This window comes from Mangifera indica, chromosome 7 (assembly GCF_011075055.1).
Source record: "Mangifera indica cultivar Alphonso chromosome 7, CATAS_Mindica_2.1, whole genome shotgun sequence".
Classification (NCBI taxonomy): domain Eukaryota; kingdom Viridiplantae; phylum Streptophyta; class Magnoliopsida; order Sapindales; family Anacardiaceae; genus Mangifera; species Mangifera indica.
Window position 1 is genome coordinate 14684977 of NC_058143.1, and position 14076 is coordinate 14699052.

General features: G+C 29.9%; 2 protein-coding genes across 2 annotated transcripts; both read right to left on the minus strand.

Moving 5' to 3' along the window:
- Nucleotides 1-5600: 5600 nt before the first annotated feature.
- Nucleotides 5601-6176, minus strand: LOC123221512 (dehydration-responsive element-binding protein 2A-like). Its single transcript, XM_044644348.1, has 2 exons — nucleotides 5852-6176; nucleotides 5601-5794 (listed from the first exon to the last, which is right to left on the minus strand). The coding sequence occupies exons 1-2, from the start codon at nucleotides 6174-6176 to the stop codon at nucleotides 5601-5603; spliced, it is 519 nt and encodes a 172-aa protein (XP_044500283.1).
- Nucleotides 6177-7713: 1537 nt separating this feature from the next.
- LOC123221954 lies at nucleotides 7714-8448 on the minus strand. Its single transcript, XM_044644944.1, has 2 exons — nucleotides 8169-8448; nucleotides 7714-8081 (listed from the first exon to the last, which is right to left on the minus strand). The coding sequence occupies exons 1-2, from the start codon at nucleotides 8276-8278 to the stop codon at nucleotides 7844-7846; spliced, it is 348 nt and encodes a 115-aa protein (XP_044500879.1). The 5' UTR covers nucleotides 8279-8448; the 3' UTR covers nucleotides 7714-7843.
- Nucleotides 8449-14076: the final 5628 nt, after the last annotated feature.

Sequence of the window (14076 nt, forward strand, 5' to 3'; positions counted from 1 at the left end):
ATATGATGAAAAATATTATAAATTGATAACATAGTACAAATAAATTAATTTACATACGGTATAAATTACAAAACATAAATAAAATATACCTACTATATAACATTTATCTACTCATCTTCTATATTTAAATCTCTGAATTCTTTAAAGATAAATAATTATTATTTGTGAATTTAGATATTTTATAATATTTTGTAATGATAAAATTAAAATAAAATGAAATTGTAAATATAAAAAATTATTATTTACGAATTTAGATATTTTTCGAGAGAGAGTTAATAAGATTGAAAATATAATGAAATAATTGAAATTGAGAGATTAAAAGATTTATAAATAAAAATGAAAATAAAGGAAAATAGAATATATTTATTTAAAAAAATAAATTAATTAAAAAAAATTATGCAGAGGCTAATCTGCCCTTCTGCTGCCTTTTGTTTATGCCGCCTAGAAAAAAAAAATTTATTTTATAAACAGTGTCAGATCAGGCCAACCCATGGGCCTAATATTAAAGCCCTAAGTCCGGCTCGATAGGCCCATGGGCTTGGCCCGACACTCTACAGTGTCAGGCCCAACTTTATTGTGTCCGGACTTTTTTTCGTGCTTTGGGCGGGGCCAAGACATGTCTAGGGAAATCTATAAAAGGATTGATGTTGGCTATGGGATTTAGTCTAGCTCAAGAAGTTTGCCTATGATTATCTCCAAGTCAAACAACAAGTCAAAGTCCTTTTGAGATTGTTTATGGACAAAATCAGTGCAAGCCCATTGAACTTGCACCAAAAAATACTAATCAACAATTTAGTGGAGACACTAATAAGAGAGCCAAAGAGATTAAGATGCTACATGAGCAAGTTAGAGAAAATATTTTGAAGCAAATTGAGCACTATAAAAGACAAGCCTACAAATTTCACAAGCCTGTTACTTTTATGAGGCATTTGATTTGGGTAATATTTTATTATTAAAATTGAGAGATTATCTTGAAGATAGATTACTGAAAAGATTACTGGGTATAAATGATTATTACGTTTAATAAAATTTAGTAAAAATAGATGATATAAATAATTAATGTGTTTGGTTAACGATAATAAAATAACACTAATAAATTATTTTACTTAACGCCCTTGAATATAATTATTTTCAAATATTTTTATATTATTTATTATATTAATTAAAAATAAATTTATTTATATCTTAAAAAATTAATAAATAATAATATAATTATAATAAAATCAAGATTACCTTGGTAATATTTTAATACTTAAGGTAAAGATGGTAATCAGATTACCACCTATATTACATGTCACGTCAGTATTAGTATTACCACCTATATTATCTGTCACGTCAGTATTAGTAATAGAAAATTATTATAATCTTTTATTATTGATAAACCAAACAAGGTAATATAAGTAATAAAAGATATATTACCAAAGTAATCTTTAAAACACCCTAACCAAACGGTCCTTTAAAGAAAGAGATTTAGTATGGATTTATATAAATAAAGATTCCCCTCGTATCCCTATATGAAACTTAATTCTAACATTGATGTATTATTCAAAATATTTAAAAGCTTTTATAAGAATGCTTATATACTTGAATTGTCACGAGACTTTTATGTATCCAATTTATTTAATGTTATTGATTTGTTAATTAGGTTCATTCATTCAAACGCAAGTGCATTAAATAGAACAAATGCACAAGTAAATAAATTAAAAAAAAAAAAAGTTGATGAAAGCACATGAAGCTCGAAACATTTAAGTTTTTTTTTTTTCTAAGCAAATAAGTATTATAGACAAAACAAAGCGTCACCTTATGGAAAAAAGGAATTAAGCATTTAAGTTTATGTCCATTTAACAAGTTCGAGCTTTTCTATCCAATAAAAACCAATGCATGTGCATTATACATACATAAGAAAAATACTTAGATAGTTATTGTACATGTATTTGTATATAGATTTACAACATAAGGTAAAAATAAATATCAAAGTGGGTTGTCGTTATGGTAGAATTAATTGCCAACTACTTAACAACAAACCTCAGTAGGGCAAGAGTGACAATGAAACCTCGCATGCAAGAACAACAAAAGAGCATTTCCGCAAATTTCAGTGGAGCTGGCGCAAACTAATTTTTCAGAGTCGTTAATTCTCCCTAGTCCAATCAAACCGAAGTTAATGTTCTTCCTTTTTTACTTTCGAATTTACTCTCTCTCTGTGTGCTGCAAATACAATGAACAATCTTAACTTCTGACCCTAGTCAATGCCAGTAATGCTTCACAATGTCTCAGGAAGATTACTGGTAGCACCGTCAGTATGTTTTAAGTTAATTAACCACAGGAATCAAGCGTACAGCAGAAATTTTTTATGTTAGCTAATAAAAAGGGGGAATGGCAAAAGCACTGCATTTCAGTATTCAATTATGGGGCAGAATTATTCTCCATTTTTCCACACTATTTTTTATTTTTTGAGTGAGTATTTTTTCATACCATTCGCGGTGTTTGTTATATTAATTTTTTTTCTAAGAAAAAGAATATTTTATACTAATTTAAAATTAAATAATTATATTCAAACCAATATCAGTCTATCTAATGTTTTAAAATAGGACCAACAAAAAAAATTATATTAGAGTTTTGATTGACATTGTTAATAAAAATTTAAAATCATAAATATAATTATCCAAGAGTATCGAAATGACAGTTAAAATGTAATTATTTTAATTAATCTCAACTCAATAATTTTTTAAAGTATTTATGGATAAATTTATGTTAACTAAAAAAAAAAATTAAATTGCTATAAATAAAAACCCTAATTTGAAGTCTCTTCATTAAGAAAATGGTGTGAAGAAGACCTACGAGAAATCTTTGTCCCATAATAAATCCAAAACGAAACTCCATAATTAATCTTTAATTTTCGTTCTGATTACAGTTTGATTTGACATCAAATTGTGAAAATAGATATAAAATTTGATTACAAAGAAATGGAAATAGACAGGAAAACGACGATGCAAAAGCCAAGGCAGCTTGACTTCTTCAAACAAAGCATTTTGCAATTATTGAAATGATCATGACCCTGATGGCGAAATTTAGGTGTCTAACGTTATGATTTTATTTTAGATATTTTGGATTGCTTTTAATTAATTCGTGAATTTCCTCATTAAATGTAAGCATGCATGCATATATATATATATATATATATATATATATATATATATATATGTCGAAAGGGTTTAGATAGCCCGAGTAAAATTACCGAATGTACTAAGACCGCCAATCACGAGGCATGTTGGGGCCTTGGATAACGCCTGCAAATCGATCCGGTGAATTAAAAATAATAAAATATTATAAATAATTAAAATAAAAAAGATAATTTAGTTAATTAACTTTATAAAACATACATGTAAATCTGTTAATAAAGACGTATCTAAAAAACTTATAGTTGTATTACAAGTTTAATTATGCTTATAGGCCAACCTAACCTACAAGATCAATCAATTGATGAGCTTTAGCATGACACGATCTAATGTCATGATAGATTGTATTAGATTCGACCGATATGGTGTACTATCGTATCTATCCTTGCTATTTAAGCAAGAGTAATGAAAATGAGAAATAACTAGAATATTTATTTTGTAAATAATATAAAATAATTATTTTGAGTTACCTCTCAATATAAGTTATTATTTTAATATGGTAATTCGTGTGCTTCTGATCTGCTTTTCTTTGAAACAATATGGTGTTTTCTTCGTAAATTTATCAGTGACAAATGTGTAGCTTAAAATCCTATATGTTTTTACTTTTGTGTGTTAGTTCATAGTACAGAGGGAGGTATGATTATATTTATCGAACTTTTTGGATCTCGGTGTTCTTCTTAAAACCTAGGACAAGTTTAGTAGAATTCCCCCTTACTTAATATTATAGAACACAAACATATTTGTTGTTGACTTCCGTCCACTATATATATAAAAATATATACATATTTAGTAAAATTGATGAAATATTAAAATTTATAAAATGAAAATCTGATTTCAAATTTTTATCATATTTATAAAATTTTAACTTATCTAACATAATGATTATAAGTCTGATCACTGTATCCTAAATTTAAGCCCTGACTTAAAAAAACAAACCCACCAGATTTTGCTAAAATCATAAATTATAATTCATATTGCCATTAGCATTGTTGGGGATTGTAGTTAGACAGCACACGGCATGGTGCCATCATACAGTAGCCCTGAATTTCAGGCCTTTATTTTATACATAAACCGAAACGAGTTCAACGGTCTGCAAAATTGAGCTGGAAATTTGAAATCTCACACACCTTTCAAGAAATTAATTAACGCAGCGTCTTTTGGCAATTAAAGAGCAAGTATGGACACTCTAAGGGGGCGTTTGGTTTGGGTAATGTTTGATTACTAAAATAGAAAGATTACCTTGAAGATAGATTACTTAGAAGATTACTGGGTATAAATGATTACTATGTTTGATAAAATTTGATAAGTATAAATAATTATTGTGTTTGGTTAAAAGTAATAAAAGATTACTAGTAAATTATTTTGCTTAAATGCCTTTAAATATAATTATTTTTAAATATTTTTTACATTATTTGTCATATTAATTAAAAATAAATTTATTTTTATCTCAAAAAATTAATAAATAATAATTTTTCTATAATAAACTCAAGATTACCCCAGTAATCTTTAAATACCTAAGGTGAAGGTGGTAACCAGATTACCACCTATATTACCTGCCACGTCAGCATGGGTAATAGAAGATTACTGTAATATTTTATTACTGATAAATCAAACAAGAGAATAAAAGATAGATTACCAAGGTAAACTTAAAAACCGTCAACCAAACGCACCCTAAGGTTCTCTACCATTATGGTAAAAATATGCGAAATATTCAGCCCCGTATTTATAGTCTAATTTGTGTAAATTTCTGCAGAGTTGCTGCTTGTATGAATAAGATTCAATACTTTATGTATTCGGGTTTTTTTTTTTTTCTTTTTGGTGGTTTGAGATAAGATAATGGTAATTATAGTAAAACTAATAAAATATTAGAATTTTTGGATAAAAGACTTAAATTCGAATATTTTTTTGAGTACAAAGTGTATGCATATATGGCCTCTGTTTCCGGCTATCTACCAACAAATTTGCAAAAAACAAAAGAACAGCTGAAGGCCACCACCCAAACTCGAACTGACCCCAAGCATAGTAAAGTCTCATGAGTGAAAAGAAAAGGCCACTAAAATATGCGCATATTAAGCCACCACCAAGGACCAAGCTGAACACCCCAAAATCTACACTTTATTAGCTTCTGAAACATCAACTCTATACCCAACAGCGAAGAACCGGGGTCCAATATGAAGAGGCCCGTAAAGTAGTTGAAACTCAACACCCAGGTGACCAACAAATTAAAACATATATGTCATCGATGTTATTTGTATATATTTTTAGATAAACAATTGAAAAAAAAATTGATATATTATTATATGATTAATATTATTTTATATTTAATTTAAAATGATTAAGAATATATCATTCGTACGTTCAATTGTGCATTCAAAAAAGTTTTGTTTTTTTTAATGTCCGGAAGCTGCATGGAGATTGGAACCTTTACCACTCCTTCAAATCTTCTCCACCCAACAAATCACTCATCGAAAATCCAGTATCATTCACCTCCAGCAACTGCGGCCAACACACATTTTCTTCACCATCAATCCACCCAGAAAACGAACTCCCCTCCACAAAACCATCCTCCGAAATCCCACTCAAACGTCCAGAATCCCCAACAAATAAACTCCTCCCAACTGACTCACAACTCTAGCTCATTTCTTGTCTCAGCACAACTTGATCCGAAGAGAAACCATAGCCAAAAACTGAAGCACTAGGACAGTTGTATGGGAAGTTAACGTTTGCCGCAGGGCCATAGAGTTTCCGCCCGGCTTCATCATAAGCCAGCGCCACTTCAAGAGAAGTGTTGAACGGTCCAAGCCAAATCCGGGCGCCGCCGTTCGGCTCTCGGATTTCAGCCACCCATTTACCCCAAGTTTGCTGCCTGACGCCTTTGTAAGTGCACGTAGCATTCTCTGGACCGCCTTTGCCTTTCATGCAGCCTCTTCTTGATCTTCCCATGTTGGTTTTCTTGTAAACTGCTGGTTTCTGTGAACTTGCTGCTTCAGATCTCCCCATGTTATAAGAAGTAAGGTTGTTTGTCTTTTGGAGTCTAATTTTGCACTGAATTGAACGTATGCAGACGTTTCTTTTATATGCATGTCATATAAGCCAAGATTGAGTTTCATATTTTCCATGGAGGACTTGGCCATGGACACGTATTGTTTTATGCAACAGCTAAGGCCATATATATGTGATATCAAGGGTAAATGTCAAGTGTCATAATTAAAAATCACACTTGTCTTTGAATCTTATGAGCTCCTTAACCACGAAGTACCTTGATTATAGCTAGCCTAATTTTTATCTCAATTTTATGTCTTCTCCCTTTAAACAATCAAATACCTGGTCAGAGTGGTTCGTAATCCAATTCAATCTGCAAATCGATTCATCGAATCTAAGCTAAATATATTTCTATTCCTCTCTGTTGATCATTCTACTCAAAAGTACTAGTAAATAAATGGTTCTTTGAAACAAAACACTTTTATTATAACAATCCTTTTAAACGTTGGATTAAACTAGGCCGCACAGTCATTTCTGAGATTGAATTGGAGAATGTTGGATCGAATTTTAACCATTGATTGAATGAAATCGAATATAAAAAATCTCTAAACCATCGATCAAATTTTGGGGCGGATACAGATGTGGCATATCATATATTGTGTGAAAGGAGCTTGGATGTCAGTGTGAAATGAGATAGAGAAGAATAAAGATAAGAGACAGGCAATAGTTTGACTTTGAAGGGATGTTTATGCACCCTCTTTATACAGGTCGTCCACTATGACCTATTCTATGTATCACACATGGTCGTAATTATCCTTCGCACATACGTCAATCAGTTGTTAGAGTCTCTAACCTGTCAGACACGGGCATGCATGCTCTTGTGCACGGTCATACGTCATGTGCAGTTCATCTATAATATTGCATATCACAGTTGCGTCTGTACTTAGAACGACCATACATGCATGTATATAAGGTCAATTTGTACCTTTTTCCTAAAAAATTTGAGACTTATATGAACCCATTCTTGTAGTCCAAATTTCAGCATTCCGAACTCATCAAAACACAAAAAGAGCCCCAAAGAATATAGATCCGAAACTTTTGAAATCTAACAAAGTTGCACTTGCGAATTCATAGATTTTGAGCATATAACAATGATCATGCATTCTACACAACATCACCCCATACAATTGTCAAATGTTATAATAGACTATTCAATTCAAGATCAAAACTACCGGTTCAAATCTTTAACCAGGAATTCCTACTTGCAAAAGTTGAATAGTAAGCTAATCTTATTATTCTTCAAGAACAATCCTAGTTTATAAATCAATTTGATCGACTTTCCTACTGAAAAATAGAAAACAAATTAAAGTAAAACAAACTGAATAATAAGATTGTAACTAAATCCCTAACAAAATAATAAATCTAGAGTTTCCTAAATAATAGAAAAATTAAATTATATGTCTCAACTCTCAACACTCCCTTGATCAGTGGATGTCTCTTCTGTTTTTAAGCATTATATCGTTTTATATGATACTGACCTATGATTGCAGAATCAATACCCAATAGTAGTGATATGTATGATTAACACCACACAAGTAACATATAAAGCCAAATACCAACTTTTTTGAATGTATAGCATACATTACTCAAAGATAAATACGGGATACGGTTATACAGTTATACAGTTAAGTATCGAAAGAAGATGATGGAGTTGAAGAAGAATCAAATTTGTAGTATTTATCCATAGCTACAGAAACATGCCAAGTACAAGTTATTCCCTTGGGGATTATCACAAGATCTCGTGCGCCAAATTCTAGAAATTCTGATGACCCTTTGGGAAACACTTTCACCTTGCCTTTGAGCAAGTAACATGTTTCTTCTGCGTTATATTTAAACGTATACTTCCCCGGAGGACAGCCCCATCTGATGAAAGAAGAAAGAAATTTCAGAAACGAAACAATATCTGCCTGCAGCAACAAGTAATAAATAATATATTTATAATGAACTTACTTAGGCCACGACTTGATACCCAGTTCAGATAATTTAGAATCTGGGGGATTGCATTCAATTATGATGCCGAAATTGGAGGATGATTCAGGTGTTGATGATGATGTTGCCATGAGACTAAAATAACAGAAACAAAAGCAGAGAACACGATAAGAATTTGAAGAAGAAGAAGAATAAAAACAGTTGGGTTTGGCTTCTTTAAGAGTATGCAGATGCAGTGTGGTTGGCCTGCTTATGTATGTATAAATAACATATTGATAGGTGTTCGTTTAAGGAAAACAGATATGGATCTCTCTCTAGCTTAGCCACACACATATCATGTATTTATTAATAATTACATTAAATATTTTGAATTAAAAATGAATAATAATATTAACCATATCCAATTTTGAGTACATAAATAAATATATATGATATCTCTTCACGAAATTAAATATTATTTTATTTTTAATTCAAAATTATTTAATCATTTAATAACATATATTAAATTTGTATCTATTTATATAATTAAAATAAATACATATAATTTTATTAAAAATTACATATTAATATTTATTTTTAATATATATATATATATGCACACTAATAATTTCGAATGTTTCTAATATTTTGAAGAAAAAAATGTTTATATAATTATATATATAAAAATATATTATTATATAATTAAATATTAATTTATTTTTAATTTAAAATTATTTAATCATATAATTTATACCAATAAGAGCTCACTATTTTGATTTATGAGCAATACTATATATACTTATTTTTTGTACATAATTCATATATACAGTGATATATCATAATATAATTAAGTGATTTTAAAATATATATTATTATATGATAAAAAAATATCTAATCACATGATAATATTTTATTTATGTATATAAATTATATATTAAAAATAAACATATTTCGATGCATGTGATAAACGGGTAAAAGAGTTGACCAAAGGAGTTGAATAGAAAAAAATTAGAAGGGCGGTTGTAAGGAAATACGTGGCCATGTTGAGTAGAATGTTTGACCGGTGACACCAATGGCAATGGAGACGTTTTCATTTGAAAGGTCACTGTTTCGGCTGCCAGTTTGGTAAAACCGTGGAAGATTCTCTTTCCGAATTGGTTCATTGTATATGTTTTTAGAAGGATTATTCAAATTGAATTTAACAATTTAATTAATCTAAGAAATTATTACATGTTCAATTTACAACGTGCTATCTTGTTATTTTCCTTACATAACATGTGATTAAATTTAAAAAATGTTCAAATATAAATTTATATGGCATATCTTTTTTATTACTGTTTCTCCTCTATTCACGTTTCTTAAATAATAAAATTATATATATTTATTTTATGTATATAAATATATATACATTTATATATATCATCATATGATTAGGAGATTTTAAATTAATGATAAAATAATATTTAATTATATAATAACATATATAAATATATATATTTATATATCCAAAATAGATATACATAGTATTACTTTTTGTTAAATATTTATTAGAATAATTGTTTATATATAATTTATTTATCAGTCTATTTTGTCTCACAGTGATTTATATTAAAAAAATTGTATATATAATTTTTTATCTATTATTATGAGTCCAAACAACTATTTTCCACTCGAATAATGACAAACTAACAATTTTCATCCTTCAATTTGAAAAGTTTATTTATATATCAGTCATTTATTTTTATTAATGAATTTTGTTTAATTTTATAATACATTATTTTTTTGTCCTTTGTTAGTGTAATAACAAAAATACTCTTACCATTTAATATAAATGTCAATTATCAATATGTTTTTAATTTTATTGAAATTACGAAAACAATTATTATCATTATCTTCTTCACCAACACTACTAACCATTTACGACTTTATATTTACAGTAATATCATGCTTACTTTTGATACTCTAGAGAAACAAATCTTAATTGAACTGATATTTTTCCAATGGATACGATATACTTACGGAAAAATTTTATATGGTTTTGATGTCTTTTTATCTTTAATGATTAGCCCAACATTCAATATGAGTTGAACTATATAGTTGCATGGCTGGTTAAATGTTGTTAGCCTTTCGTAAAAGAAGGGTTTTACTTTTACCCTTCCTTCTTAGCTTCAATGGAATGCTTAATTGTTTGTCCTGAATGAATGAATGACAAGTAGAGACCAAATGGCGTAGGAATTGTAATGAACATTTGCCAGAACGGTGCCTAGAAAATAAAATTTATCGGCCCAAAAACAGCTTTAAATTTTCAATTTTTCATCTTGGTCCGAGATTGTGCTTGCGAAAAGATATGACACATATTCAGATGAAGTCAATTACAACACATTTTATTCAGAGCTTCGTGGTTGTAGCTAGGGTAACACTTGAACTAAGTTCATTCAAACTTGAGCTTTAATTTGGTTTGAACAATTCTAAAACAAGTCACTCTTATAAGAATTCAATCAAGTTTGAGCTACTCGTCAAATTTTCTAATTAAAATTTTTGATATAAAACAACGTCGTTTCGACCAATATATATTAAAACGATATCGTTTTAATAATGAAAAATGAGCCTAACCAAATTTAAATCAAGTTCGAGCTTGACTTTCACAAGCTCAATTATATGTAAATCGAGCCGAGCTTGAATCCAGCCTTAGTTGTAGCATATAATAAAAAATAATAAAATTATGTATATTTATTTTTTATACATATATAAGTATATATTTAATATATGTTATCAAATAATTAATTATTTTGAATTAAAAATAAAATAATATTTAATCATATGATAACACATTATATATAGATGTATTTATGTTTCAAAAAGTGAATATGTATAACATTGTTCAATAAAAAAAGTTCGTGATTGAAGCAAAAATTGGAGATTTTCCATTCAACTTTTCATATTTTTTGACCATTAAAAAAAATGAGAAAGGCGCGAAAGAAAAAAAAAATAAAGGTGAAAAAATAATTTATTTGCATTGTTAGGTTATGAATCATATTATTAATCTCATTATATATTTTACAAAGTAACACAACAATAAAATTATGTGTATATATTTTTAGTATATAATTTGAATACATAGATAATGTGTGATTATTAGATTTAATTATTTTAAATTAAAGATAAAATAATAATCAATCATAATATAAAATATCTCAAGCTTATTATATGTAGGGCTGGATTCGAGCCGAGCCGAGCTCGGCTCGCAGCCAGCTTGGGCTCGGCTTGCTTTATTTAGGGGCGGCTCGAGTTCGGCTCGAGCTCAACTCTAGCTGAACTCGGCTCGGCTCGAGTTCGACTCGTTTTTGGCTCGGTTTGGCTCGTTTTTCATATCAAAACGATATCGTTTTGTGTATATATATGAATCAAAACGACGTCATTTTGTATAAAAAATTTTTAAAAAAATTTGCCCTGTCAAGCCAAGCAGAGCCTGACTCGTTTTGGGCTCGAACCGAGTCCGAGCTCGAGCTAACTCGGTTCGAATCTAGCCCTAATTATATGTGTGTGTGTGTTTTTTTTTCATGCAGTTGGTCGATATACAAACGTACGCTCAACATGTATAGTTGTACATCGAACTACAATCACAATCAAATTCTAAATATAACCATATTCAATTTGGATTCAAATTAAATATGGCATTATAAAACTTTGTCCATACCTTTATGTCCCTCTAGCTAATACTAGAAAATTATACATCCGAGGAGAATATCTTTCTCTTGCACATACAATGCGACTCACTTCATCACCTTTAAATCTCTTGCCTTAAACTCTTAAAACAACTAATAGGAGAAAGAAAAAGATGAAAGGATCCAAAGAAACCACAGACAAGAAGGCTAAGAAAAAATCCAATGAAAAGATCTTGTAAATCCAAAAGCGAAATTTAGACGTTGGTACGTCCATAAGTGTTACTGATGTAGTCATATCAAAACATTGCATGAGTGTTTGGATGGAATCAGTTAAAAGATTTTTGTGTCACCACTTATAAGAGTATAACATGTCGTCATCCATTCGTAGGAATGGGTTGGTTTTTCGATAGTGGTAGAGATGGTGAACCATGATCATGGCCTTCTTCATTAATACAACTAACAGTAGTCTTTGATAGAGTGACTCTTCTACTTGATGACATTGTTGAAGTTATAAATTACTGTAGCGGGCTTATCTACAAGCATATGCTCAACATGTACAGTTGTATATACGGGTGAATGAGTTTGGATACTCTATAAAATTTTTAAGAATCGGAATAAGTCAAATTCCTATTTTTGGAATCTGAGATCTGAAACCCGTAACATTAAACAATTTTTCTATCTCTTCAGAGTTTGGTGATTTATGAAAAAACTGGAAAAAGGTATTTAAAAAAAAAGGGGAAAGTCAAAGAAAGAACGGAAAGGACACACTAATGGAAATAAATGGGACTCTTTTCTGTTTCTTCAGAGTTTGGAGATTTATCATTCTTCTTCATTCACCAAACTTGGGAAACAGCAAATTGAAAGTAACGCAAATTGAATTTTCCCTACCAGGATACATAAATTGGCTAGAATAGCCTTCTTTTAGTCTCTACGTGGATAGTTGTTCACTGCACAGAAAATCCCTTTTTACCTTTCATAAAATAAAGTTCTGACTGTTCCTTATAAAACAAAACAAGAAGGAAAAAGTGAGAAACAGGGGCGGCACCAAACGAAAAGAAAAAAGTGAGAAACAGGGAAGCAGAAAGGAAGCAGGAAGGCTGGGAAAGAAACGATAACGGGGAAGCAGAAAGGAAGCAGCGGTTAGGAAATAAAAGAAACTAGGTTAATTTGGATTTTTACTTTTAAATTAACAAGGCCAGGAACCTAGCCCATTAACCAGGTCGGTTCTGTTTCCAAAGACTGAGGAATCCGAACCGGTGTTGGAACTTGTAGGTTCCTTTGATTTAATTCTCAAAGTCTACCATTTTTTTTTTGGTTCTAGGTAGGAACTAAAACCAAATATCGGATACCTGATGGTTTTAATTTTGAACAGGTAATTTGTTTGCGCCTAATTGTGTATGAGACTAAAATCACAATTAAATTTTAAATTTAACCCTGTTCAATCCGGATTCAAATTAAGTATCACATTAGGAAACAAACTTTACCCACACCCTCATGTCCCCATAGCTAAAAACCAGAAAGCTATTACATCCAAGGAGAATATCTTTCTCACACACACACAATGCCACTCACTCCATTGATTTTCAATCGCTTACCTTAAACTCTTAAACAGCTAATAGAAAGAAGAAAAGAGAAAATGATCTAATGAAACCTCAGACAAAAAGGCTAAGAAATGATCCAACGAAAAGATCTTGTAAGCCCAAAAACAAAATTAAGACGTTGATGTCTCTACAGAATTTTTGGTCAATGGAGTAATTTTTTACTTCAAATAGGATTTTTTATGGCATGACAGTATCTAAGCAAGCAACACTAGGAAGTATAATTTTTTTACACATTACAAAAGGAAATGTCACTGTTCTTCTGCACTTGAAAAACACAGAAAAATACTATAAATGTGTACCTTGAATTATTTATTACCATATCTCAAAATTGGTCGTACTGAATATAAATTTTAATCATATAATTCCAAACTAATCCTGTTTCCCTTTTGGCCTATACTTTTGTACTAAGTAATCGAGATTTCCATAACAAAGAAGGAATCATGTTTTAGTAAAAAAGTCCGACTTGAAATTGCCAAACTTTCTTAGGTAACTTTTTCCTTTTCCCCTTAAGATTTAATTTCTCAATGACTTGCGCATTAATATTCCTAAATAACCCAGGACCTCTCTGCTCTTCTCAACCATATATACTTACTTCCCACATCGAAATAAAAGAAGTGAAATAAAAATACAACAGTAATGCCTTGTTTTGAGAAGGCTTTTTCAATGGGGAATAAATCTTTCGAC

Excerpts from the sequence above, each read along its gene's own strand:
- LOC123221512 (XM_044644348.1), bottom strand. The coding sequence starts at position 6,176 with ATGGGGAGATCTGAAGCAGCAAGTTCACAGAAACCAGCAGTTTACAAG. Across the intron at positions 5,795-5,851 it reads TGCTTCAGTTTTTGGCTATG|TTGGGAGGAGTTTATTTGTT; the intron begins GTTTCTCTTCGG and ends GTTGTGAGTCAG.
- LOC123221954 (XM_044644944.1), bottom strand. The coding sequence starts at position 8,278 with ATGGCAACATCATCATCAACACCTGAATCATCCTCCAATTTCGGCATC. Across the intron at positions 8,082-8,168 it reads GGTATCAAGTCGTGGCCTAA|ATGGGGCTGTCCTCCGGGGA; the intron begins GTAAGTTCATTA and ends TTCTTTCATCAG.